Consider the following 23486-nt stretch of genomic DNA (forward strand, 5'->3'; position numbering starts at 1 on the left):
CAGGCTGGTGTGACTCCAACACTGGAGCTCAATGTCCAAGTCCCAGTTAAGCCAGTGACTGCAGGCTTGAGGCCTGGCCCTACCAGTCCACTTGGCCTGAACCTCTTTCCCAGAGGAGTCAGGACTCACAGAAGGAAGCTGTCCCCAAGGGTGCCTCCTGCTTCACTTACCTCAACTACCCCTACACTGTCACTCCCCATTATTATGTTCTCTTGGGGAGCCATATCCACATGCTTGCCAAGGCCTTTCCTCGGTAATGGGCCTGAAGCCAGGAAGGTGAGACCATCAGGGAAGCCACCATTGGTTGAGGTGTGGGACAAGGAGGCAACAGACTGCCAGGTTACGGGAGCTACCCTGAAATGCTGCAAACACAGCAAGAGCCAAAGGACACAGGTAGGAGGAGAGGAAAGGCAACACTGGTGAGGCAGGCAGAGGTCTGAGAGCACACAGGGACTCTGAAAGCCTACCCTGACTTTCCAGGTTCCTTTTGGAACAGCCATGGTGGGAGGAGTCCCTAGCTCCTCCTCAAAGGAAGCCATGGGCGGCTTGAGGTCCATGCAGCTGGGGCTTGGCGACGAGCAGGACACGGTGGCCCTGGGAACTGCAGTGTGGTCTCTGCTAAGGCAAATACAACCCCCAACCACAGCGAGGGAGTCTCTCAGGCCAGGTATGACTCCAGCAATACAGACTACCCCAAGGCAGGGACCTAACTTCCTATCCCCATTTGGCCTCCTCCCATCATGGGACCTCAGGCAGGCCATGTCTTCTCTTGTGGGCCCTCGGATACCAGCTACATATTTCACCTGGCTGACTGACAGTAAAATGAGGCTGCCATCTTACACTGGCTTTGGAGCCAGAAGAGCCAGCTTCTCACAGGGAAGGTAGTTGCCCAAGGCCCCACTGTAAGACACAGGTCTGGAACACAGCATCCTGGCTCCATCGGAGGATGCTGTCTACCAGACCACACTGCCTCTGGCTACATCACCAGGTCAGGCCCTTGAAAGTGCTGGGTTGGGGGGAATGGGAGGGGGAGACCAACAGAATGAGCCAGCCTAGTCTGCCATGCTCCTTGAGACTCACCCTGATGCAGGAAATCTGGAGGTTTCCTGTTGCTGTGGACAGAAGGGCCTTTAGGCCCCCTGGCAGCCACAAGTCTGCAGACCAGAGCTAGCGTGGAGGTCAAAACCTGGTACCCACTCTGTCTCAGCTTCTCACTCTCCCCAGCCCCAACCAGGGACAGATGGGTTTTCAGAAATCCCAAGGCTGACTTGGAAGGAATGTTTTAGTTCAAAACTATGGGAACAAAAGGTACACACAAGCCCTGTTCACCCATCACTGGCTCAAGCCCTCCGTTAAATGAATGTGGACATGTGACCCCAGAACTGTGCAAGGCCCCTCAGCCCCATCCTCTCCAGGAAGTAGGCTGCCATCCCCAAGCTCAAGCTCAGATGAGGTTCCTGTGCTCAGAGCCTAGGACCAGTTAGGGCAGTGTGTGTCAAGTGCACCTGGGCCACTGAAGGGCTAAGCCAACACTTGGGAGGGAGCTGCTCAGTGCCAAGTACCCTGGCTTCCAAGGCCAGAGGAGCAACCATGTGCCTCTCTCCACACCGCCCCCCACACTCCCCCTAGCTGGGGCCTGCCAGCCAGCCCTGCTAGGGCAGAAGAAAGCTCTTACCCCCAGCACTGCCTAGGGGCAAAGGGTCAGGGGACCCACAAATTACAATAACCAAACATTAGGTCACCACTTGCTGGTCTCTTGCCACTTTATTGGCCACATCTCCCCAAATCCCCAAAGCAATTCCAGCCACAGAGACACAGCAACCTGCCTTGGCCACACTGACACAATGGGGCCAGACTGGGAATCAGGTCTGCTCGGCTCCTAAGCTGGATTGTGGGTGCCCCTGCTCTTTGCTGCCCTAGGAAAGACACCCCCACCTTGCTCCTACTTGCAAGTCTCCTAGAAATGTAGAGCACGGAGGATCACAGAGCCATGGGAAATGCCACAAGCACCTGGAGTTCTGGAAGGCACCATCCACCTCCCTCCAAGTAGCATTCCAGGTAGAAATGTCAGCTAGGCACTCTGGCAGGTTGGGGCCCTGGCCAGGCATCCACAGGGCAACCATGCTGTGGCCCAGACCTCCTGATATGTAGGAACCGGGGCCTAAGGAGACAGGGACAAGAAGCCAGTTACTGCCTGGACCCTGGGGAAGGAGCAGGGGGTGGGAACCGCACACCTGCCCCACAGCCGGAGCTGTGACCGTCTGGGAATGGAGGACCAGCATGGCTGTGGGGCTGGGCAAGGGTCGAGTCTCACCTCCCACAAAAGTCCCTGCGCACAGCCACAAGATCCAGGGACAGGTCAGGGTGGCTCTGAAGCCAGCTGCCGACAAGCTCTGGGTGTCTTGGGTCCACTTCCAAGAAGATGCTTCTACGCAGGGGAGAAATGGGTCAGTTCAGCTGGGCAGGGCTAGCTCTGCACCTCTGGGTTGTCCAAGCAGGGAGGGGTGCCGGCAGAATGGTGGCCAGCGCAGGCTGAGTACACACTGGAGGGGAGGAGGCTGCTAAGGTCAGGCCCAGGAGACGCCCCATCCATACCCAGAGTCCTTCAGGAGCCGAGGTGCCAGGGCCAAGATGTGGGTAATGATGTCCATGCCCTCCTCCCCACCATCCAGGGCTAGTGGATCTTCATAGCTGAAGGGGAAACAGTGGGAGGTAAGGGCCTGGGATGGGGTATCTGAAAAGTATGGAGAAGCTGACCAGGGCCTCCATAAAGAGGGCTCTGTGCAACTTACACTCTGGGGTGAGAGGAAAGTCTGAGGACCCCAAATTATGGCAACACCAATTCCCCTACCTCCTATAGGTAGCCCCCTACCAGGTGGTGCTGGGCATGCTCAGTAAATCCCATTGACTGACTGCCCCCAGGGTATGAGGGTCTCTCCACAACAAGGATGTTCCTATTCTTGGCCTGGGGAGGCCTAGAGCTGGCCCTGACCACTCCTGAGAGCCAGGAAATGGGAAGCCAGCACCCTGACACGCACTACCACTGCCTTATCCAGAGGCTCCTGGGCTACCCATGGTTCTCAGCGCATTTGAGAGCAGGATGGCTCAGTGCAAAGCCCGGAGTAGGGTCTTAATCCCAGCTTTCCCGCTAAGCCCCCACACAACCTTGGACAAGGCGCCTTCCCTCTCTGCCCTCAGTCTTCTGGAAAATGATGCACCCATCCAAGCACCTTCTACGTGCTACATACTGCCTCTGATATTTTAGTCATGAGCGAGTCCTCCCCATGGCCCAGCTCTACCACTCCCCTTTCAGAGGCAGGAAACCGAGGCTCAGAGAGGTTCAGTGGTCTTAAATGGGAAGGCAGATGCTGAACCCAAGTAGGTCTGTGGGTTCCAGAGTGAGCTTCTCTTTCAACACCAGTACCCCTTTCGGCCCCCAGCCTCCCCATCCCTCCCGATGGTGTGGCCCTCCAGGGCAGAGCCATCCCACTAGGCCTTCTCAGGCCTGGCCTCCTCAGGCCTGGCCTCCCTGGTTTACCCCACACCTGAGGATTTCAGGGGCCAGCTTCTCCATATCCTGATGGAAGACGTAGGGAGGGTTGCTGACGACCAGGTCCACAGGGCCCCAGGATAGAAGGTGTGCCCAGTTCCCCTCTGTGGTCAAAGGGAACACACAGCAGAGAATGGGAGGTAAAGGGTGGAAGCTCCATGCACCACTATGTTCCCTGGGTAATCCCTCTCCCCAAGCCACAACTTGGACCTATCTCTGGATCCGATAAACTAGACTTGTAGATTAGTGCCCAGGGTGCCCAGCCAGCAGCCTAGCTGGGAGTGTGTATGCTCTGACATGGCGGTTCTCCCCCAGAGTGTCCTTGTCTTCTCTTCTTCCTGTCAAAAACCTCAATAAGCAAGACTCAGCTCAAGTGCCACCTCTAGGCAGCCATCTCTGATTGCCTGACAAAGCAAGTGCCTCTGTCCTCTGGCCTTGCCACACTCTGCCTCATAGTCAACACGGACTGAGTGTATGGAGGGCAAGCCTGGCTTCAGTCAGTTGATTCCTAGTGGCTCTGTTTACTGGCCCCACCCTGTGCCAGGTATCACACTCCATGGCGGGGACACATGAAGCTCGAGGATCCTGTGGGCATGTGATGGAGCCAGAACTCCGAGGACACTCTGTAAAGGACGCAGCCGAGTCATGCCATGCCTGGGCCAGGCAGGGGCGAACAGACACTCAAGTATTTTGGTCCCAAAGGCTTTCTCTTGAGCTTCTGTTTACCTCTTAACAACAAATAAGCCCTAGTTAATTCATTAGTTATGGGGGATAGGAAAGGTAAGAAAGACCCGTGGCTGGTCCCTTCATGGGTCAGGTCAGCCCAGAAGGCGACAGGGACTTGCCTGTCCTCAGCAAGGACTGGTCTGAGATACCGTGTGTGTGTGTGTGTGTGTGTGTGTGTCTGTGTGTGTGTGTCTGTGTGTGAGAAGGTTAGGGAAGCCCTCCCCCCATCTCTGCAGAGTGCCTCATCCACCGAGCAGCACCTGGACCCAGGATCCCCACCCAGGGAAGATGGGTGGGGAAGGTACCTAAGGTCATATCGAAGGGGACAATCCGAATCCTGTCCTGCAAACAAAGCCTGGAGAGATAGGAAGGTAAAGGTGAGCATGGGGAGTGGAGGTGGGGGTGGGGACAGACTCCTAACCTTGGCTACAAAGACTGGGAGATCAAACCCTTCTTGGACCAGCAAGATACCTGGTGTCCACTGTCCATTTGTAACCCTGTGGGACCTACACCAGGCCTCCCCCACTGCCTCCTCCTTCTTAGGTGTGGACATCAGTGGTTTTGATACCTGAACAGGGGTTGAGATCAGGCCCCAAAGTCTGACTCCCCCACCCTGACCCTCTGCCCCCAAGCCCACCTACCTCTGAGCATTCTCATGGGCCAGGCAGATAGCAGCTTCTCCCTTGTCCACAGCAATGACTCGGCTCTGCCCCAAGAACAAACACGAGGTACATGGGAGGCAGGATGTTCAGAAAGGCCAGGCCTGGGGACCAGAGCCCTCTTCAACCCTCTGCTACAAGAGGAGGGAAATACTCGATAGCTTTTCCCTCTCTGTGGCCAGGGTCTGGCCAGATGAAAGAGGATGGGACTTAAAGGCTGTGACCGTGGTGGGCTGGGGCAGCTCTGTCTTCCTCCTATTTCTGGTCATTTCCCCTCAAGTAATTCTAGCAGTGATGGTTTGGGGAGGGATCAGCAGGAAGGACAGTAAGTGCCAGTCTCAGTCTACCCCAGGGTGGGGTGGAGGGATGCATAGGGGCTCACCTGGGGGAGCCTGCTCAGCAGGCTGAGGGAGATGGCTCCTGATCCACAGCCTACCTCCAGGATGAGGGGGCTGCCTTGGGCTCCCACCACACGGGACCCTTGGGTCACCTCCTCCAGCACCCATTCAACCAGCTCCTGCAAGACAGACAGATCTCAATCAGAGTTGGTGCTGACCTGGCCCCTGCAGGTCTGACAGAGGCCCAAGCATAGTTAGCCCCTGTGTGAATGTAGAAGGGGTATGGCTAAAGCCAGACTGAACTTTGTGTCAGCTGGGGCCACAGACAGGTCACTCTGCCTCTCCCTGCCTCCGCTTCCCCACCTGTAAACTTGAGCACAGTTGAGGATAACCCACCTCATCGAGGGCGGGTGGAGATTAAACGGAGGCACGTTCGTGAAGCACTGATCCCACGCCTGGTACGTGGCAGGTGTTCAGTAAGCCCCAGCCAATCCCTTTACAGATATCCTCTTGTTTTGTGTTCACAGCAACGTTAAGAACCACACTTGACGGTCCCTGGCCATCCCCTCTGTGCCTGGCCCTGTTTCCAGAGCTTTCCCTATTTTAATCTGTTAGACCCTCAAGAAGGAAGTGAGGCCCAGGGGTCAAGGCCCTGCCAGGAGCCTGGCCTGCAGCTCATGGTGGCCAAGAATCAGGGGCCGATGTGCCCCCAGCTTCCTCACAGCCTCCCCAGAGAGGCTCCTAGGTCAAAGGGACAGGGAATTCCCTCCACGGAGGGGCAGGGGGATGATATAGCCCCACCTGAGCCCCATATCTGAAGGGGGCTGTGGCATATGCAGGGCATGGGGTAGGTGGGCACGGCATGGTAGGAGGTGCCTAACTGCACCATACTCACCTTGGTGGCAGGGGGACACTTTCAGACACTGTCATTTTAGAAACAACAGTGTTTCAAGTCTCACCCACCCATCTGCCACCTTAAGACTGTGCATGGAAGCCAGTATAGGGTGAAGATGAGGGTGGAGGGCTGCTGCTGCCCACCGGACAAAATGTTTCTAAACAGCAGTAGAGTGGGGGCCCAAGTAGCCAGGCATGGAGCAGGGAAAGGGCAGTGTGGTCCCTTCTCAAAGGGACCTGTCCTTTGGATGAGGGCAGCAGAGGCCCCCCTAGAGGCTGAGGATTCCTGGGGTTCCAGGCAAGGCTGGCTCAGGGAATGTGGGAAGGGGTCAAGAAGAGGGTGTTTCCCTCACCTGGAAGAGATCTACTTCCTCCAGGCTCTCTCTACCATGGCTTTCCTCACTATGGACCTGAGGTCTAGGATGGGGTATGCTTCTCCCACCAGACTGAAGGCTCCATGATGTGAAGACCAGGGATCTGACCCATCATGGTGTGTCCCACATGGGCAGGGCTTGGCCCACAGAGGGGCCTCTCTCAGACCCTCAGTTCCCCACAAGCCCCAATGTCAGCAGTTAGGCCCCAATAGAGCAGAGGACTCCAGATCACTCAGACCCATTTTCCACGTAAGCTGCGCAGTGCTGAGCCCCCAAGTATTTCATCCTTCCAGGCACCCCAACCCAGGAGCTGAGTTCACCCGTCCCCAGGGCAGCAAGTCCAAGGCAGGTAGAACTTGGCCAGTGGGTCCAACCTTTCCTGTTCCAAGCCCCTTCTGCACCAAATAAGCTATGCCTATGGGTGAGAGAGCCCGTCCCCAGCCAGAGAAGGCTTCCCCTCACTCACTCCCACCAGCCCTGTACCAGACACTACTGGAGAAGTAGAGTGCTGGCAGCGAGCTGGGCCCACAGCATTGGGACCAGCAAAGAGCGAGCAGTCTAGGGCTGCGGCCAGGAGCCTGCGGTCACAGTGGTGAGGCCACATACTAAGCGGCTAGCTGGACAGCTGAAACTTGTCAGGGGCATGAACTTCTCTTGGTTTCCTGGCCACAGACAAACCTACCCTGGCTGAAGAATGACCCCTTAGTCAACCACACTGGCCAGCCACCTCACAGAGACATCCTGACCGCAGAGACACACACCATATGTGTGAATGGTTACGCTGGGTAGGGCATGAAGCTGAGAGACTGGGCCCCCACTGCCACCGGTGCCCCTTGGCCTCTCCCTTAACACTCCAGATCACGGGGGAGATCATCTTGGCTGTAGGACCACTTGGGAGGGGGGAGGCGGGTGTGGGTATAGGGATGGAGACCACTCCTAACAAGTCCAGGAACTCTCTTCTTCACCTAGTAAAGAGCATCCTCAGCCTAGAGTTGGTGGCTCCTTGTGGGAGAGTGAAAATCGAGCTGGCCACAGGCCCAGGGCACCTTGTCCAGGTGAGCAAGGGAACACTCCGAGAACACAGCAGGGTGGGAACAAAGGGGAATGTGGGAAGGAGGCAAAGGGCAGGCAGCTGCTGGCTCTGCTTGGAGCTACTGCCTCAACAGGACTCCATACCCCTCAAGAGGCTAGCCCAAGGTCTCAGCAGGACCTGAGTGCCATGAGTACCCTCATTAGGATTACATTCTTGATGGGGCAGCCCCAAGAAGGTGGCATTGCCTCCCTCAAGCTAATCACAGACAGGACACTGAGCCTCCCACACCTCACAGAGCTTCACCTCACCAAGCTGGGCAAGAATGGCTCACACTTCCAGCCCTGGATTTCCCACTGTACACACTGCCAGGCTGGGGACTGAGCCACATCCCCACCCCCAGAGAAAACACAACTGGTCAGGCCACACACCACCTACAACTTTGCATTTCAGAATTCTGCACCCATCATCAGAAACCACCCTTCAAAGGATGGAGAAAACGCAAGCACCATGGTCCCTCCCCTGCACTCACTCTCCCCACTCCCTGCCACAGGCCACGTCCTCTCAAGTTCCTGGTAAGGCACCCCCAATGCGGCTTCACGTTGGGGCAATGTGGCAAATTCTGAGAAATGACTGTACAGTGAGGCGAGAACCTGGCCTCCCAACCGCAGCCTCCCTCCTCTCCCCTACTCCTTATAGCAGAGCTGCTCTCCTGGCCCAGACCCACCGAGGAAAGGGGTGGCCCCCACATGGGAGCCGGAAGTCCACACCCAACACTCAGAACCCGGGAACACATGGCTGGTGCCACCTCGGCTCTGAGGGGATTCAAAGGTCATCGTGGTAGCTTCCCTCTCATGCCCTGACCCTTGGCAGCCTCAGGGGATGGTGAGTGACCTCCTGGCCAGAGGTAGCACACTTCGGGGAGCCACAGTTGGTCTCCCAAAAGTCTGCGGGTAGCAGGCCACATCCTGCTCTGGGTCTCTGCCCCCATCCCAGCTCATCCAATCCCAGATGGGGCAACCCCTTGTGAATTATGCGGCCCTGACCCAGGAGACAGGATGTCCGAGTGCTGCCCCCATGTTCCCTGTCTTGGCAGCCCTGTAACTTCAACAAGGTCTCAGACTCCCTACTGTCCCTGCCCTAACACTGGGCAGTAAGGCGAGGACCTGGCCTCCTAACCACATGATGTAGGAGGCAAGTGGGGTCAGAGGGTTTCTTGGCTGGGGGAGAGAGACTGGGAAAGTAAGGAGGGGCTCTGGGTCCTTGGCTGGGTCAGGTGGATGAAGCCTGATCTCTCCGAAGGAAAGTGTATGCCTTTCTGGAAACACCCCTTCTCAGAAATTGGTGCCCTCTGGCTAACCCACCAGCCCCTATCCACAGCTCTCCACCCGCTCTGCTCCCTCCAGCTCCCAGCTCTGCCACCTACGAGGTCAGGGGAAGCCCAGGAAGCGCCACAGAAAGCACTTCTCCTAGGATTAGGGTGTCTCACCTACAGACAGCATGCTGGGACCACACACTCCCCAGTCCTAGTAATTTGAGAAATACAGGCGATTAGCTGACTAGATGCTGGATATAAAAGGTAAAAGGACCCGACCAGTTCCCTGGTCTGGAGGCCCAACCCTCTCACCATCTGGGCCCAGAGGGGGCAGTGACCTACCCAAGGTCACAAAGCTGTACCAGGCTTCCAGATATCCAGCTGGAGCCCTCTCCACTTCACCCATGTCTCCTGAGGAAGAGAAGGGCACTTGTTTCCCACGGGTTGGGTGGGCTATGGGCCCATGGGACAGCTGCTAGGGAAATGACAGGAACAGGCTGAGTACTTGGTGGGCAGCAGTAGCTGGGCCATCTTGAGCCACTGCCAGTCTAGGGGCTGGGGCAGTGGCTTGGTAAGTGAGGACAGTCAAGGAGGCAAGCAGGAGACCTCTTTCCCCTTAGTCCCACCTACTCAGCCAGCCAGGAAGGGTGCTGCTGCTAAAGGACAGCAGTCATGAGGCTCCATCGCCCCCTGGTGGAAGTCTGGGACAAGACCGGTGCCCTGAACCCCCTTCATTCGCATCCTGACCAGTCCTGGTGGCACACCTACCTCTGTTTCTGGCCGAGGGATGAACACTGGGGGTACCATCTTCAGACTGAGGCCCTGAAAGTCCCACTCACCAAGGATGTACTGCACAGGCATCCTGCAGAGGGGACAGCAGGGTGATCATCAGTGCCAGCACCTGGACGCACAGGACCATGTCTGGGTTGGGTATACCACTTGTGGCCAAAGGTGTCGGTTAGGGCCATGTCGCCTATGCCCCGGAACTCCTAGCCAAGGTCTTCCTTCCCTCCCTTCTTCCTATTTACTACTATGACCCCTCTCATCACTCTCTCATCCCAACACCTCCTTAGTCCTTGGACAATTTCTTCCTCCCTGACCATGAACTTCGTGGAGATGAAGGAAGCTGGGACCCTGCTCCCCACACAGAGCCCTCAGGCTTGGCCCATGGTGCTCACCTTTGCAATCGGTAGCTACTCAGCTCCTGGATATACTGTAACTGCGAAGGGGTCAGGGGTTGTGTCCAAAGTTCTGGCCTCAGGCTCTGAAACTACCCCACAGAGAATGTGAGTGGCTGGCTCCCTGACCCAGGTTTCTTTTATAGACAATGCCAGTGGGTCCAAGACTAGCCACCTTGGTCATCCCTGAACCCCTAGTGTCTGGCACACACTGTAATAGTTTGTTGGATGGATGAATACGCATCTGCCTAAGACATTCCTTCAGGAAAATCCCATTATTCTCAGCTCAGCACTCTCAGTGGAGTGGAAAAGCCTGGATGTCTCTTCCCCAGAGTCCTCCCTCCCCCTACTTCCTGCCCTCATGACAACATTGCACTTAACTGTTTTGGCTCCAAGGACGTGAGCCACGATGTACTCACTGGATTCCCGGGCCTCAGGGATGCCCCTTTTCTCAAAGACAGCTGTCCAGTGGCTGACCAGTTCTGTGGCACTCAACAACCCAGCAGAAGGGAGATAGGGTCGCCATGAGCTGAAGGTGCAGCCCCAAATGCCTCCCCTCCACCCCAGGCCAGATAGGAGGGACCTCAGCATTCTGCCCTGATGCTCCACGTCTCAGGGAAAGGATCCCTTGAGTACTTCCCCAAGGTTCCCAAATCCTTCTTGTTATATCAGCTGCTGAGGATGGTGACTGGCCTCATCTGGATGGAGATGGAGACGTCACAGGCTCTGGCTCCTCAGCATGGCTCTGGTCCTCAGATATGGCTGCCCTGGAATAGGGAAGGAGAACCAGGAGAGCAGCTGAGCCTTGTGGGACCCACTCCCCTCTGACCTGTTGCCTGAGAGAGGGCACGCTCTTTGCTCTGTCACCTCTTTGACTCCATTTTAAACCCTCACCCACCTATTTGAGTTTTCTTGTCTTGGTCAGTGACGTTTTCTTTATGTTTTTGCCCCAAATGATCTGAACCCATAGCTCAGTCCCTGCTAATAAATGGGCTGGTGTGGATTAGGGCCCAGGCTTCGGGGTTGGACAGATCTATTTGACCCAGAGGGTGTAATCTTGGGAAAGTCACTATTTCTGAGTTTGTTTCCTCAGGCATAAAATGGGGAAAATAACACAAACTCCATGGTGAGCAGTGCATCAGTCAACGAATGTCAAGGGCCTGGGAGCCAGTTCAACACACAGAGGGACTCAATTTTATATGCTCTTAACTAATATTACTAGCGGAAGGAGACTGCCCTTGCTTGGGAGCTTTGCTTTTGACATTTTGCATGTACTGTCATCGATTCGTATGCTGAAAATCACCCCTCCACCCAATTTAACTCATGGTCCTAAACCCCAGCATAAACTGCCCGCTTAAAAATTGACAATTTTTGTTAATTTTATATTTATCACAAACTTAATTGAAGATTTAAAACCAGTGGTCTCCTTTCCTCTTACAGACACCAGGGTTCAAACTAGCCTTTGCTGAACACCTGCTAGGTGCCGCTCATCAGAGACAAGCAGAGAGGAAAAGCAGGCGTCAAGACCGGAAGCAACTCGCCCAAAGTCACCCAGCTGGGAACTGTCCCAGGTAAGACACAAGTCCCTCGGACTCCAGAGGCAGCTCTGTCTACCAGAACGCTGCCCAGAAAGGAGCCGAGGCCTCAAGTCAGGGGCGCAGCTGCTTCCCCCTCAGTTTCGTACGGCGAGGTCGCATCTCCCCAAGCCTGTTTCTCCATCTGCACAACGGGGGTACAGGCTTTTTGAGGAAGGCTACCAGAGCTCTGACGAACTCGAGGCCTCGAGGGTGTTTCGCATACCTGCCTGAAAGGCTACTCAGCTAGCCCGCCAGCCTGAAGAAACTGCCGCGGGCTCGGCTCCCGGACTTGCGTGACCGGCGGTAGCGCCTTCTGACGCTGTACTTCCGGGGTTGGCGCAACTGCGAAAGGGCTCGGGCGGGCCCCGTCGCCCAGCTCCAGGGTTCCTAGAGCCACCTCGGAAGCCCCGGAGGCCGGCGGAGGGGCGGATATGAACGCCACGTCCACTACGCCCTCTGGCCCATCGGCAGAAAAGTGCTTGGTTGGGTGGAGGGTTGCTCCCCGGGGGCCTGGACCAGTCTTCCAGAAGGTCACGGCAGGGAAAAGGCTCTAGCCTGCGGTGACTGCTCCGAGATGGCGTTAGGCTACACGGCAGGGCGGTGTGTAGCCAGCCCGAACGGAGGCATGTCACCAGCCGGCCCTGAGTTTAAGAGTCCAGGCGCTATGCCTAGGGACCTGGTCTAACGTAGCCTGTGTGCGGGTAGAGCGGCACAGGGCGGGTCGCAGTGTTGGGGGCGGGCACTAATCGCCCCCCACCCCCCGCACTGGGAGATGGGACCCAGTGTCCAGGACCTGGGGTCTGGGTGGCGACTGGACCCCAGGGCCCCTCTTGACCTTCTAGCTCCCGTTTTAGGGTTTGGAGCAGGGAGCTCGAAACTGGAAGTAGTAGACCAGGGTTTGAATACTAACTCATGGCGAGGCTTTGTCCAGGTACCCCTCTGTGGGCCTCAGTTGCTCCAATAACATTCATGGCAGTGTCTCGCAAGTATGGCCTGCCAATGCCACCCCCTCACCACCCCCGAATCTATTGTTAACTAGATCACTGTTGACTAAACTACTATTAAACATGCAGTTTCCCAGGCTCCATCCCAGACCCGGTAATCTGTATTTGTAACAAGCTACTCTGGTGATCCCCATAAGCTCCCTTGGAAAGGTATCTGAAGGCTCCTCTCCAGGGATGATCCGGCTCTGGATGGAGGAGTGTATGTAGGCTTGCCTGGGTCCAGGTGTCCAATAATACCACTTCAGTAATAATAATACCATCCCGCCCCCCAACTTCTCTGAAGATGGCTCACTTCCAGCCCAGGTGAGTGTCGTTTACCAAGGGCCCTCACACCAGAGCCCATCTGAGCAGGAAGCTGAGACCCAGGGAGAAGAAGCATCTTGCTCTAGGTCACCAAGCTAGTGGAGGGTCGCGCTGGAGTTCAATGCAGGCTCAAGGACTCCTAGTCTAGTGCTCTCCCCAAAACTGTGTCCACCTGCGTTTGGGGAGCGCGCGTCTGTCCTGGCGGAGATGGAGCCCGGGCTAGTCGATGACCAGAGTTCTGGCCCTTAGAAAGGGCCTGGCCACCCACCGTCCCCTGCCCGACTCTGGCATAGGCCACGGGGAGTGAGGAATGGTCTCCAAGAACTGAGTCCCGGCTCCCGCTCTTGCTGGGGGCAGAGCCAGATCCGAGCGGCAGGCCAGCGGACCAATGCAGGGAGGGCTCTGGGCCTGACAGCCAATCCGGGGCCGGGGGTGGGGAGCTGGCAGGGAGGAGAGGAGCTGGAGCGTCAAGGAACCGCGAGGCTGCTGGCCTCAGCCCCACCCCCGGCGGTGGGTCCCGGCCTGTCCCTGTCCAGGCTGGCAGACCGGGCGCTCTCGGCTGTGGGCGGTGTGACGTTGCGGGCCCAGCCCAGGGAGGGCCGCCCAGGGAGGGCGGACCTCGGGTCGGACCCGCAGCCCCCAGCCCCGGGGCCTGGGGGTCCCGCTCACCTTGCCCCGGCTTCCTGCCGGTCGCCACCACCCCTAGCCTCTCCGGCTGAGCTCGGCGCCCCAAAGAAGATTAAGTAAGTGCTGAGGTCGCGGCTTCTGTGCAAGAATGGAGGAATCACAGAGTTGCGAAGGTGGGGATGGGGACTGGGGCAGGGAGACAGATGAACCTGGTGGAGAACCGTACGCGGGTTCTCGGAGGTGGTGGTGTCCACCCCTTTCTCTCTGGCTTCCTTCTCTTACCCTTTGGACCATGAGGCATTCCTGAACAGTGATGAGCAAGGCCCTTTCTTTCCTTTGGAGAGAAGGATAAACAGAGCCCCAGAGCAAGTATGGAGGGTCTGGCCCAAGGTCACACCTGGGGTCAGTGGCAGAGCCAAGAAAGAACCTGGGACTCCTGATGTGTCCAGCCTAGCTAGAGGAGGACGACAGAGAGGGACGATGAGCCTCTCCCATCCCATGTTTCTGTGCCAGATTTGCCTCTTCCTAAGGGGCCATCATGGGTGTGTGCACACCTCACACACACCCATGCACCTGCGCAGGGAGGCAGCCCACATACACCCACGAGCTAGGGCACAGAGGTGTGTATGCGGCCATGAGCTGTGCATCCGTCCTCTCCCTAGGCCTGCCCTTCTGCAGTTTGGCTGGGACCTCTTCCCACCCTGCCTTACCCAGGGCCTTTTGGCCTGGGAAGGCCAAAGTCACAGCCTGGACTGGGCACATCGCCCACCCTCTGCTCCCAAGGGAGGAGGGAAGGGGAAGAGAAGGCATCTCAGAGTGGGAACTCCATCCCTGCCTTGGAAAATATGCTCCTCTTGATTTTCTCCAAATCCCTGGCAGCCCCTATAGAGGGTCTAATGACCCAAGAGCCTACAGAGAAGGCCCACCAGAGGACCTGACTTTCGTCTCTCTCTCCTTCTTCTGGTCTTGCCACACCTGTCCCTGCCCTGACTCCAAGCACAAGCTGGACCACACAGCAGGCTGGGTCCTGGGGCTTCTGTGGCTCCCCTTTCTCAACTGGAGTGGCCAGAGGGAGAAGATCTAATATTTATTGGGTTCTTAGTGTGGATGAGGGTTGTATTGAGCTAAGTCATTTCTAGGGACTTGTTCATTCTGATATTTCAGTGACCCTGTGACCCCTTCTGTGAGGGAGGTGTTCTTAATACCCCCACCTTAGACTCAGGAAAACTGAGACACAGAGAGGTGGAGTGACTTGCCTGGGGTCACCCAGTTAAGTGGCTGAACCAGAATTCAAAGACACAACAGTCTGACTTTCATGTAAGAGTTTCTCTCCAGGAAAGGAAAAAGCTGCAGTATTTTTTTCTCCAAGCAGGAGGTGAGGGATGTGGGGGACAGGAAGTAAGAAGATGGGGAGCATGGGAAGTCGGGGCTGGGGGTGGGGAGTGACTTTCTCTCAAACCTCCCCCATACCTTTCATATTCCCCGAGTATGGTCGCTACGATCACCTTACCCACACAGAGGGCCAGGGCTTCATTTCCATTTTCCTAAATCCACGCGGGATCCATACATATATAAAGTACATGTCCTGATGTTGCCTGAACTTGCCCTCGCCCTCAAACTTTTATTTCCCCTGTGCTTTCAGAACTTAGAGGGACTTCATTTCACTACAGAGCCCGGTCCTCAGCCTCATGTTTTTTTATTTTTGCCTTTCCAGCACCCAAGGAGGCAGGGAGCTCTCTTCACTCAAGGACGTGGCCACCTGTATGGGTACTGGGGGCCACAGGCTGGGACACCCCTGATGTCAGAAGTGAGTGGGCAGGTCGACGGACCACAAGCAGTCTCTCAGCATCAGCATGGACTCCAGGATCCCATCTGCTAGGGGCTGGATCAGCGGCCACCCGCTCACCTCTGAGTCTGACCTGGAGCGTGCCACAGAGGGGCCAGCTTCCGAGACCACCACCGTCAGCCCAGAAGCCACCAGCTTTAATGACACCAGAATCCCTGATGTGGCTGGTGGCACAGCCGGCGTGGGCACAATGCTTCTGTCCTTTGGGATCATCACAGTAATTGGCTTGGCTGTGGCCATGGTGAGAGCGGGGGCAGGCTGGGGCTGGCCCAGATGGCCCTCACTTGGCAGAGGGTGATCAGGGCTTAGATTTCAGAGAATCTAATCAGAACACAGTTGTCTGTTAGTGATAGTACAATCCTTTCCTTCCCCAAGGATTTGTGTATTGGCACCCAGAGACCAGAGAGGCTGCCTCTGATTGGAAGAACCAGAAAAGGTTCTGAGGAACATATGGTGTTTTGAACTGGGCCAGGAAGGCCACTTAGGAGTTGGGGAGGAGGGTGTTCCAGGTGGAAGGTCCTGCTGGGCAAAAGTTTGGAGGCAGACAGAAGGTTCTATGAGCAGAAAGCAGGACAGTGAGGAAAGTGCATGTGGGGGCACAATAGGAGAAGAAACCAGAAGGTAATGTGATAGATTGTGGGCTGCAGAGTCTGGATGGGGTGCTCTGGGCATGGCAGGCTGCTAGCAGTGTCCATTCATTCATTCATTCACTTGGCAATTATTTACTGGGCACCTGCCCTGGAGCAAGATTTTGGGATGCCAGGACTAGGGAGAAAAGGTCCTGCCCCACAGTTCTTACAGGGAGTGGGAGATAGATAAAACCAAGGGTGCCAAGGGAAGCCCATAGGGTCTGGGTTGGGGAATTGAGTGGGGGTTGTGGGGGGCTTCCTAGACTGGGTGGTCAGGGACAACTGAGGAGGCAACATTAGAGCTAAGACCTCACAGAGGAGGCCTGACCCCAGTGTCATGAGAAGGGCAGAGTCTGGCAGACATTAGGATGGAGATGAGCTGGGGTAAGGGCTGCAGGTGCCCCCTGAGAGTGGATATGATGCTTCCAGATCTGGTATCTACCTCTGAATATATAGACTCACCCTTGGGAATTCCCTGGCGGTCCAGTGGTTAGGACTCTGTGCGTTCACTCCTGTGGCCCCAGGTTCAATCCTTGGTGGGGGAACTAAGATCCCACAAGCTGCACAGTGTAACCAAAAAAAAAAAAAAAATATGGACTCTCCCCTTAAGATGATACATGGACACTCAGAATGTCCCCAAGGACCCACTGGAGGTTGTGAGGACTGAGACCTGGAAGGGTGGGGGGGCACCTGAGGTCCCCCAGCGGGCCCGTAATGGTGGCATTTTGCCTGCTGCCCCTCATAGGCTCTGACGGCTGGCCTTAGACTCAGGAGCATGTTGCTCTGACAGTTAGGGCTGTGGATGGTCCATCCATGGCTGGGGCTGCTGATAGAGCAGGGTCACCATATGGGCCCCACAGGCTCCGGATTGCTGCCAGGGAATAACTGCTGGCTAGTAGGCAGAGCCAGGATGCAACACACAGAGGGAGGCTGGGGCCTGAGAGGTCTCCTGGGGTAGGGGAGAGGCAGAACGTCAGTGTATGGCACCCATGTGGTGGTTAAGCAGGCTGAGATGCCCTAACCTCAGGGACAAAGCAGGGCCTGGAATCTGCCTTTGTCACTCTTGGCCAAAGATTTTTGCCCTGAGAACTTGGGAAGACTTCCTTACTCTTCATACTGGAGGAATATTCGGAGGGCCAGGGTGGATGGCCTTATCAGCAAAAGCAGAGAGGTAGAGAAGTTATGGGACAAAGGCAGTGGAGGGCAGGAAACAGCTCCTGGGCAGGGGACAGGTCCAGAGATGTTCCTTGAGTATTACTTCCTCTCCCCTCATGCCAGCCCTGAGCCAGGCCATGCTGGGTGCAAGGAGGAGCAAATCAGTGCCAGGCTGTGTGCCTCACATAGTAGGAGCAGTGGGGGAGGGCTTCCTGGAAGAGGTGAGGCTACAGCTGGACAGTGAAGGGTGAGGAAAATTCGGAAAGGAAGGTATATTGGGGGAGGATGTTAGTAGTTGGGGCAGAGGGAGCAGCAAGGGCGAGGGGTAGAGATTGGTTCTAGACTGTCTGAAAGATCCTCCTATATCACAGGGCCACAGGGCAGGCAGCAGGGTTTACAGCAGGGCTGAGAGGCGAGGGAGTACATGGTGCTGGGGCTGGAGCTGCTGGTTCAGGGCAGGAAGGGGCTGGGCCAGAGACCTGGAGCCCCTGTTGCCTCCTACCCACAGGAGAGCAAGGGGCCTGCCAACACGTGACCTCCTGGAGGGGATGGGGGAGCAAGGGGTACCTCGGTTTCTTTCCACCTTTGGGGTCCCCCAGGAAAGAGCAGCAGGAGGAGCTCTGGGCCAGGCTGGAAACAAACCAGATTCCAAGCTGTAAATGGGCCACAAAGAGTGTAGGAGCTGTAGGGGGTTTGGGATGGACTCTAGGGATGTGGCTTTCCCCCAGGCAGAGGTGGTCATGCTCCTGGTAGTCAAAAAAACACCAGTTTATGGATGAGTGAGATGGTGGTAGAGGTCCCTGGAGTCCCTGCTCAGGTCTCACCCCCTTCCTCCCTCCCCTTAGTGCTTTGTACCAGGATTTCCTGCTCCAGCCAGGAGCTCTTGGGTCTCAGATGTTTTCTGAGGCTGCCTAGGCCTTCATCTTCAAGTCCATACAGTGGAGGGTTAGGACCTAGGAGTCTTCCTAGGTTCCTCCAGCATCAGGGTTCAGGAATTTGATCTGGGCTGATGTCCAGGGGGTCAGACCCACCTCCTCAGGCCCTAAGGGACATCAGCCTCCCATGGAAACCCCAGGAACCCAGCCCAGAGCCTTGCCTAGAGCCACTGCCTTGCAGAATCTGGCCACTGCCTGTCCTCTGTTCTTTTTGCCTATACATGGGGAGAAAATTTGGTCCTGGGGACAGCTGAGAGGAGGGAGTGTGCTGAAGTCCCCCTCCCACTTCAGCCTTGAGGAGTCCAAGGTAGACACTGAGTGGCTGGAGCCACAATCAGTGTTGGCAGGGGTGGGCCCGTGTGTCACTAGGCCAGGCTTGACTGTGTGGCCTTCCCAGGCTGGGCTTCTCCCCACCTCTGAGTCTGGGCACTGTCGGCAACTAATATACATCAAATGGAAGCACAGATATAGGATGTATGTGTCCCTGGGATGGGGTCACCGAGGACACGGGGACCTATAGTTCTCCCATTCATCAGTCTGAGAATGTCCCCTGTCCCGAGGGATTGCTGGATTAATTAGAGGACCTGTTTTCCTGGCCATTTGATGCTGCTTCTTCTCTTGCAGGTTTTGTACATCAGGAAGAAGAAGAGGTAACTCCCTAGCTGCCACCCAAGATTCCAGCCCATGGGCAATGCTGGGCTGGACTCCAGGGGATGCGGGTGGGAAAGGAGAGTCCCTCCATCAGGAGGGTCCCTCTCCCTAGTGAGGGAGTCAGGGCCTCTTCTCGCCACTCGCAGTTGGGGGTAACCATTTCCCCTGGGGCAGACTGAGCCACCCTTGCCCTGCTGCCCTGAGCTAATGGTCACTGACTCCCCTTGCCCCACCCCGGCCCCCCGGAGGCTGTGGATCATCACACAAGGCCCTGGCTTATGCAGTGCCCATGGCCCCATCTGGTCCCAGGGGTGGGTAACTATCCCATCCAAGGGGTAGAGCTCGTTCTATACGTGCAAAAATGTCTTTCATTGAATCCCGGGGGAAATTTTAGGTCCCTAAACATGGTTGCATCAGCTGCTCCGCAGGCAGGGCCTGGAGGGCTGGTGGGAGGGGAATGACCTGCCCTGCCTCCAGCAGTCTCTGCCCCCACCCCCAGGCTGGAGAAGCTTCGCCACCAGCTCATGCCTATGTACAACTTCGACCCCACGGAGGAGCAAGATGAACTGGAGCAGGAGCTGCTGGAGCATGGGCGGGACGCGGCCTCCGTGCAGGCCGCCACCACTGTGCAGGCCGTGCAGGGCAAGGTGGGCACTGGCCAGGCTCCCCCGCCCAGCCTGCGGCCTGTTCCTGGCTCTTTCACCCCCACCCTCCCTCCTTTCCCATGCAGCTCTCTAGCACCTGCCACGCGGTCAGGTGGCAGCTATCGGTGATATGGATTTTGTCAAGTTTGTTTAGAAACTGGTAGAATTGCTCCTTGGCCACCCACAGACTCATTGCACAAGGCCAGGCCGGGGCAGCCCTGGGATCCAGCATGTCTCTGCCCCTGATGGCCTGGCACCTTGGAAGCTCTATTGGCCTGTGTGAGCGTCAGTTTTCTCATCTGCAAGTGAAAATCCTGATTCTTCTCTCGAGAATGCCCCCTCAAACTAGGGAGAAAGCAGGAGAAGACTGATGGGAGGGACTGTTGTGGAGCTGAGACCCTGGGTTCCTCTGCTTCCTGAGATCCCAGTCCTGAGTGGGTTGTGACTGGAGTCAGATTCTGGGGCAGTGGCACCTCTGAGTAGGTTGGTGGGTTCCTAGTAACTGGCAGACCCCGGGCAGACCCCAGCCAGACTCACCTCCCATGTCCAAAGGGTTGGGCACCTGTGTGGTTATCCTGCCAGTGTCACTGGGCTGCCTGGCCACTTGCTACCAGCCCCTGAAACCCCCAGAGGCCAGAACATCACGAGGAGGCGTGGTCTCCCTCTGACCCGTGATGCCCCTTTGCATCCATCCTTGCCTTGATCTCACGAGTTGCTAAGGAGTCTGGCCCCACAGAGGCAGAACTGGGAGACTGGACTCAGGAAGAGTCCAGGCTGGGAGTCCCCTGGTTTTGCTACCAGTCCTGTGTCACCTGGATCAGGACTCATTCCCCTTTGGGATATTCAGGAAATTGGGCTGAGAAGCTTGGTCCACCCAGCTCTTGGGACTACAGACCATTTGACAGTTGTTTCCTGTGCATCTCCCCTGTGCCAGCCCCTGTGCTGAGGCTTTGAGTTTGGGGGTACAGAGGTGAGCCCCGTCTGCTGGGAGAGGTCGGTACATGCATAATTAATCCAGGCCCTGGGACCCCAGGGAAAGTGCTGCAGCCTGCTGAGGTGGCTGCTGGGGAGGAGTCATGGGAGGAGTCATCTGAGCCAGGTCATATTTCTTGGCTGAGCTTGTGGGAGGGCGTTCCAGGCAGAAGGCATAGCTGGTATCAAGCACAAGTGGGCACCAGAGCGGGGAGGTGACTGGGTCAGAGAGTGCATCGCCCTGGCCAAGGTCCCTGATGCCTCTGACTGTCTCTCTGCAGACCACTCTCCCCTCTCAGGGCCCAATGCAGAGGCCCAGCCGGCTGGTGTTCACCGACGTAGCCAATGCCATCCACGCGTGAGTAGCCCAGGGACAGGCTTGGACCTCTGATGAAGACACCTGCCACAGTGCCCACAGCTGCCCACTCTGAGATCATTAAGACCTACTCTCAGGAGCTGCCCTGCCAAGGCCTCAGCTATTTTGAGGACCCAGCTGCCGACTCTCCAGGCTCTAAAAGAGGCCCCTGGCCAGTTTGGGCATATGGCCAGTGATATCCCCTGATCTGAGGGCCCTGGCATGGAGAGCATCCCTCATGTCAGGAAGTCTTCCTTATGCTGGCTGGCTTCCTTGTGCCCTTCCCTGACCCCTCACATCAGGGTCTGCTTCTCTAATGTGGAGGAAATAGGGGGAGACATGGGATGGGAGGAGGAAGGGGAGGAGAGTAGGGGGGTTCCCTTCCATAAGGGAGAGATGTATCTTTGGAATCTGGAGTCTCCTCTGGGGTGGGGCGAGGCAGCCACCAGGTCTCAGGCGCATGGTATGGTGGTACCCTGGGAGAGGCTCAGGGATAGAGCTGAAACTGCCCAGTGGGCAAGGATACCGGGAGGAGGGCTGCTCATACCCAAGGTCTGTCCATATTACAGGGATCCATGAGGTCTTCCAGCCACCCCTCCCTGGTGGCCAGCTATTGGCTGGACCCAAGCTAGGATGAGAGCTGAGGGGGAAGAGAGGTGGGGAAGCATATGTGGAGGGATGCAGTGCCCAGACCTGCTGGAAGGCTTCCTGCACGTGCATGAATGTGCCCACCTGCAGACATGTTCCTATCCCAGCACAGGGAGCAGGATGGAGACCCCTGCATGGACTCCACCCTCTAAGCTGAGCCCACCCCATGGTGTGTAGAGGAGCATTAAGTAGGCTACCTTCTCCACCTTCAGTGTTCAGGGACTGACGGGAGAGGGAAGCAAAGGCAAGGGTGCACTGCCCACCACATCTCTTCACTGGGCTCTAAAAGCCAGGTAACCTGCTTCTGGAATGTTTCCCTGTCTTGGTGTTTATTGGGAACCCAGGGTTGGGGGAGGGGCTGTTGGTCGGAAGGGCGGTGGTCACGGGCTGCAGGCTAGCAGGGGAAGTTCTGACTGCCTGAAACAGGGTGGGGATAGCCCCTTGGAAAACAGACCTAAGAGACCTAGTCTGTGTTTTGATCACACAACCACCTACCCATTGTCCGCCCACCCTATGCCCCACAGGAATTCTGCCAGTCTGGGGCATCTGGGCAAGGCACTGGGTCAAGCCAGACCCCAAGAGCTGGGCACTGCTTCTCCACTGGGCACACATGCACACATAAGCATGCACAGTCGCACGCCCCTGTGCCCAGCCTCACCGCCATCACTGTCCTCCACTGGTTGGAGGGGACACAAGGGCAGCAGGTACAAACCACGTATCAGGACATGAGAGCCTAGGAGGACTTCATGGGGAAGGTTCTGGATTTATTTCCTCCTCTAGATGCTATAAATAAGTTAGCATTTGAGCCAACTGGAGGGCTGTGGGTAATTTAGGATGCACAGAAGCTGTAATTTAACTCACAGCATCTCCATGTGAGAGCATTAAAGATGTAATTAAGACATTTACACAAAGAGAGTGTGAACCCGTGAGACCAGGGATGTGAAACCCCAGGAGGGGTGGGATGGGTGAGGGGCTGTGGGGGGGATGGTCGCTTGGATCCCAGCAATGAGGTAGAAGCCCAGCTGGCTCTCCTTGATCTATCCAATGAACTGCCTCCAGTCCTGAGTTCAAGGCTGCTCTGGGGCCTTGTGCCTCAGCTGTGGAATGGGGTCACAATACCTGCCATACCTTTGGTTGGAGAGGCCAAGTGGACAGGACCTGTGGGACCAGAGGAGGGAGGAGGCTTGAGCCCAAGGGCCAGGGGGAGGCGTGGTGCCTCAGGACCCATAGGAGCTGAGTCTGAAACACAAAAGAGAACAAAATGCTGTGGTATTCCCCAGAGCCAGGAGTGCAGGGCATGGGTGGTGTTTGGAAGCCACAGGGTTCTGTGTGGGGAACCCACCTGCAGGGTTCAGAAGGGCTTAGAGGGTTTGGTCACTAGGGTGACCAGATGCCCTAGTTTTCTCAGGTCTGCACACTTTTAGCATTGAAAATCTCACACGCCAGGACTTCAAGTAACATCCAGACCCTCTGCTAAAGAATTGAGCCTTCAGGCAGGCATAAGTGGAAACGAGGAGGGGTGAGCCCCAGTCCCACGGAGGGCTGGGCTGGGGGCAGGGGCTGCGGGATGGGGCCTTGGGTAAGAGTGAGGGTCCCCAGCACCCCATGGGCCTCCCACACTGGGCTCAGACAGCCGGGCCTGTCAGTGACAACCCTGGTCTTGGGGAGGGGTCTTCTTCCCTCAGCAGACTGGCAGAGGATTTCTGAGGATGAGGGGACAAGGGGTGTGTGGGCACCCCCCATCCTGTTGGATAGCCCCTCAGCCCAAGAATGTGGGAGACCCAATGTCTGGGAGACCCTAAAAATGGAGTCTGCAGGGTAAGGCTGGCACCCAGGGACCAGGACCTGGGATGGGAGCTCTAGGAGGACCCTGTCCTCATTCTCTCCCCCTGCCCGTCCCAGGCCCCTGTCCTGGTGGGTGGGTTTGGCTGGGTGATGGACACAGGGCAGCTCTCTCTGGGTGATGGGGGCTGCCTCTTCCTCCTTTATCCCCTCACAGTCACCCCCTCTTCCCTTCCACCTACCTTCTGTTTTCTAGCTCTTTCTCAGTCCTGGAGGAAAACCAAATTCCCCCAA

The 23486-nt window shown here is 56.7% G+C and overlaps 2 protein-coding genes across 8 annotated transcripts; one reads left to right on the forward strand and one right to left on the reverse strand.

The window, feature by feature from the left end:
- Positions 1 to 1748: 1748 nt before the first annotated feature.
- Positions 1749 to 12014, reverse strand: HEMK1 (HemK methyltransferase family member 1). Of its 4 annotated transcripts, XM_057706460.1 has the most exons (11): positions 11865 to 12013; positions 10446 to 10831; positions 10065 to 10156; positions 9655 to 9748; positions 5318 to 5452; positions 4918 to 4982; positions 4582 to 4631; positions 3546 to 3654; positions 2596 to 2691; positions 2315 to 2428; positions 1749 to 2161 (listed from the first exon to the last, which is right to left on the reverse strand). In XM_057706460.1, exons 2-11 carry the CDS (start codon positions 10653 to 10655, stop codon positions 2068 to 2070), a joined length of 1059 nt encoding a protein of 352 aa, XP_057562443.1. In that variant the 5' UTR covers positions 10656 to 10831; positions 11865 to 12013; the 3' UTR covers positions 1749 to 2067. The 4 variants fall into 4 exon arrangements, with proteins under 4 accessions (XP_057562443.1, XP_057562444.1, XP_057562446.1 ...); XM_057706461.1 differs by lacking the exons at positions 2596 to 2691; positions 3546 to 3654 and having other exon boundaries at positions 11865 to 12014; XM_057706463.1 differs by lacking the exons at positions 3546 to 3654; positions 4918 to 4982 and having other exon boundaries at positions 2024 to 2161; positions 11865 to 12014.
- C13H3orf18 (chromosome 13 C3orf18 homolog) lies at positions 11540 to 23486 on the forward strand. Of its 4 annotated transcripts, none has more exons than XM_057706467.1 (5): positions 11540 to 11635; positions 15290 to 15662; positions 18765 to 18790; positions 19291 to 19438; positions 20689 to 23486. In XM_057706467.1, exons 2-5 carry the CDS (start codon positions 15429 to 15431, stop codon positions 20767 to 20769), a joined length of 489 nt encoding a protein of 162 aa, XP_057562450.1. In that variant the 5' UTR covers positions 11540 to 11635; positions 15290 to 15428; the 3' UTR covers positions 20770 to 23486. The 4 variants fall into 4 exon arrangements, with proteins under 4 accessions (XP_057562450.1, XP_057562449.1, XP_057562451.1 ...); XM_057706466.1 differs by lacking the exon at positions 11540 to 11635 and adding an exon at positions 12811 to 12948; XM_057706468.1 differs by lacking the exon at positions 11540 to 11635 and adding an exon at positions 13460 to 13748.

The sequence above is a fragment of the Hippopotamus amphibius genome, chromosome 13, assembly GCF_030028045.1.
Source record: "Hippopotamus amphibius kiboko isolate mHipAmp2 chromosome 13, mHipAmp2.hap2, whole genome shotgun sequence".
Lineage (NCBI taxonomy): Eukaryota > Metazoa > Chordata > Mammalia > Artiodactyla > Hippopotamidae > Hippopotamus > Hippopotamus amphibius.

Excerpts from the sequence above, each read along its gene's own strand:
- HEMK1 (XM_057706460.1), bottom strand. The coding sequence starts at position 10,655 with ATGCTGAGGTCCCTCCTATCTGGCCTGGGGTGGAGGGGAGGCATTTGG. Across the intron at positions 9,749-10,064 it reads AGTAGCTACCGATTGCAAAG|GATGCCTGTGCAGTACATCC; the intron begins GTGAGCACCATG and ends TCCCCTCTGCAG. Across the intron at positions 2,692-3,545 it reads CTGGCCCCTGAAATCCTCAG|CTATGAAGATCCACTAGCCC; the intron begins GTGTGGGGTAAA and ends TTTCCCCTTCAG.
- C13H3orf18 (XM_057706467.1), top strand. The coding sequence starts at position 15,429 with ATGGACTCCAGGATCCCATCTGCTAGGGGCTGGATCAGCGGCCACCCG. Across the intron at positions 15,663-18,764 it reads TTGGCTTGGCTGTGGCCATG|GTTTTGTACATCAGGAAGAA; the intron begins GTGAGAGCGGGG and ends CTTCTCTTGCAG. Across the intron at positions 18,791-19,290 it reads TACATCAGGAAGAAGAAGAG|GCTGGAGAAGCTTCGCCACC; the intron begins GTAACTCCCTAG and ends CCCCACCCCCAG.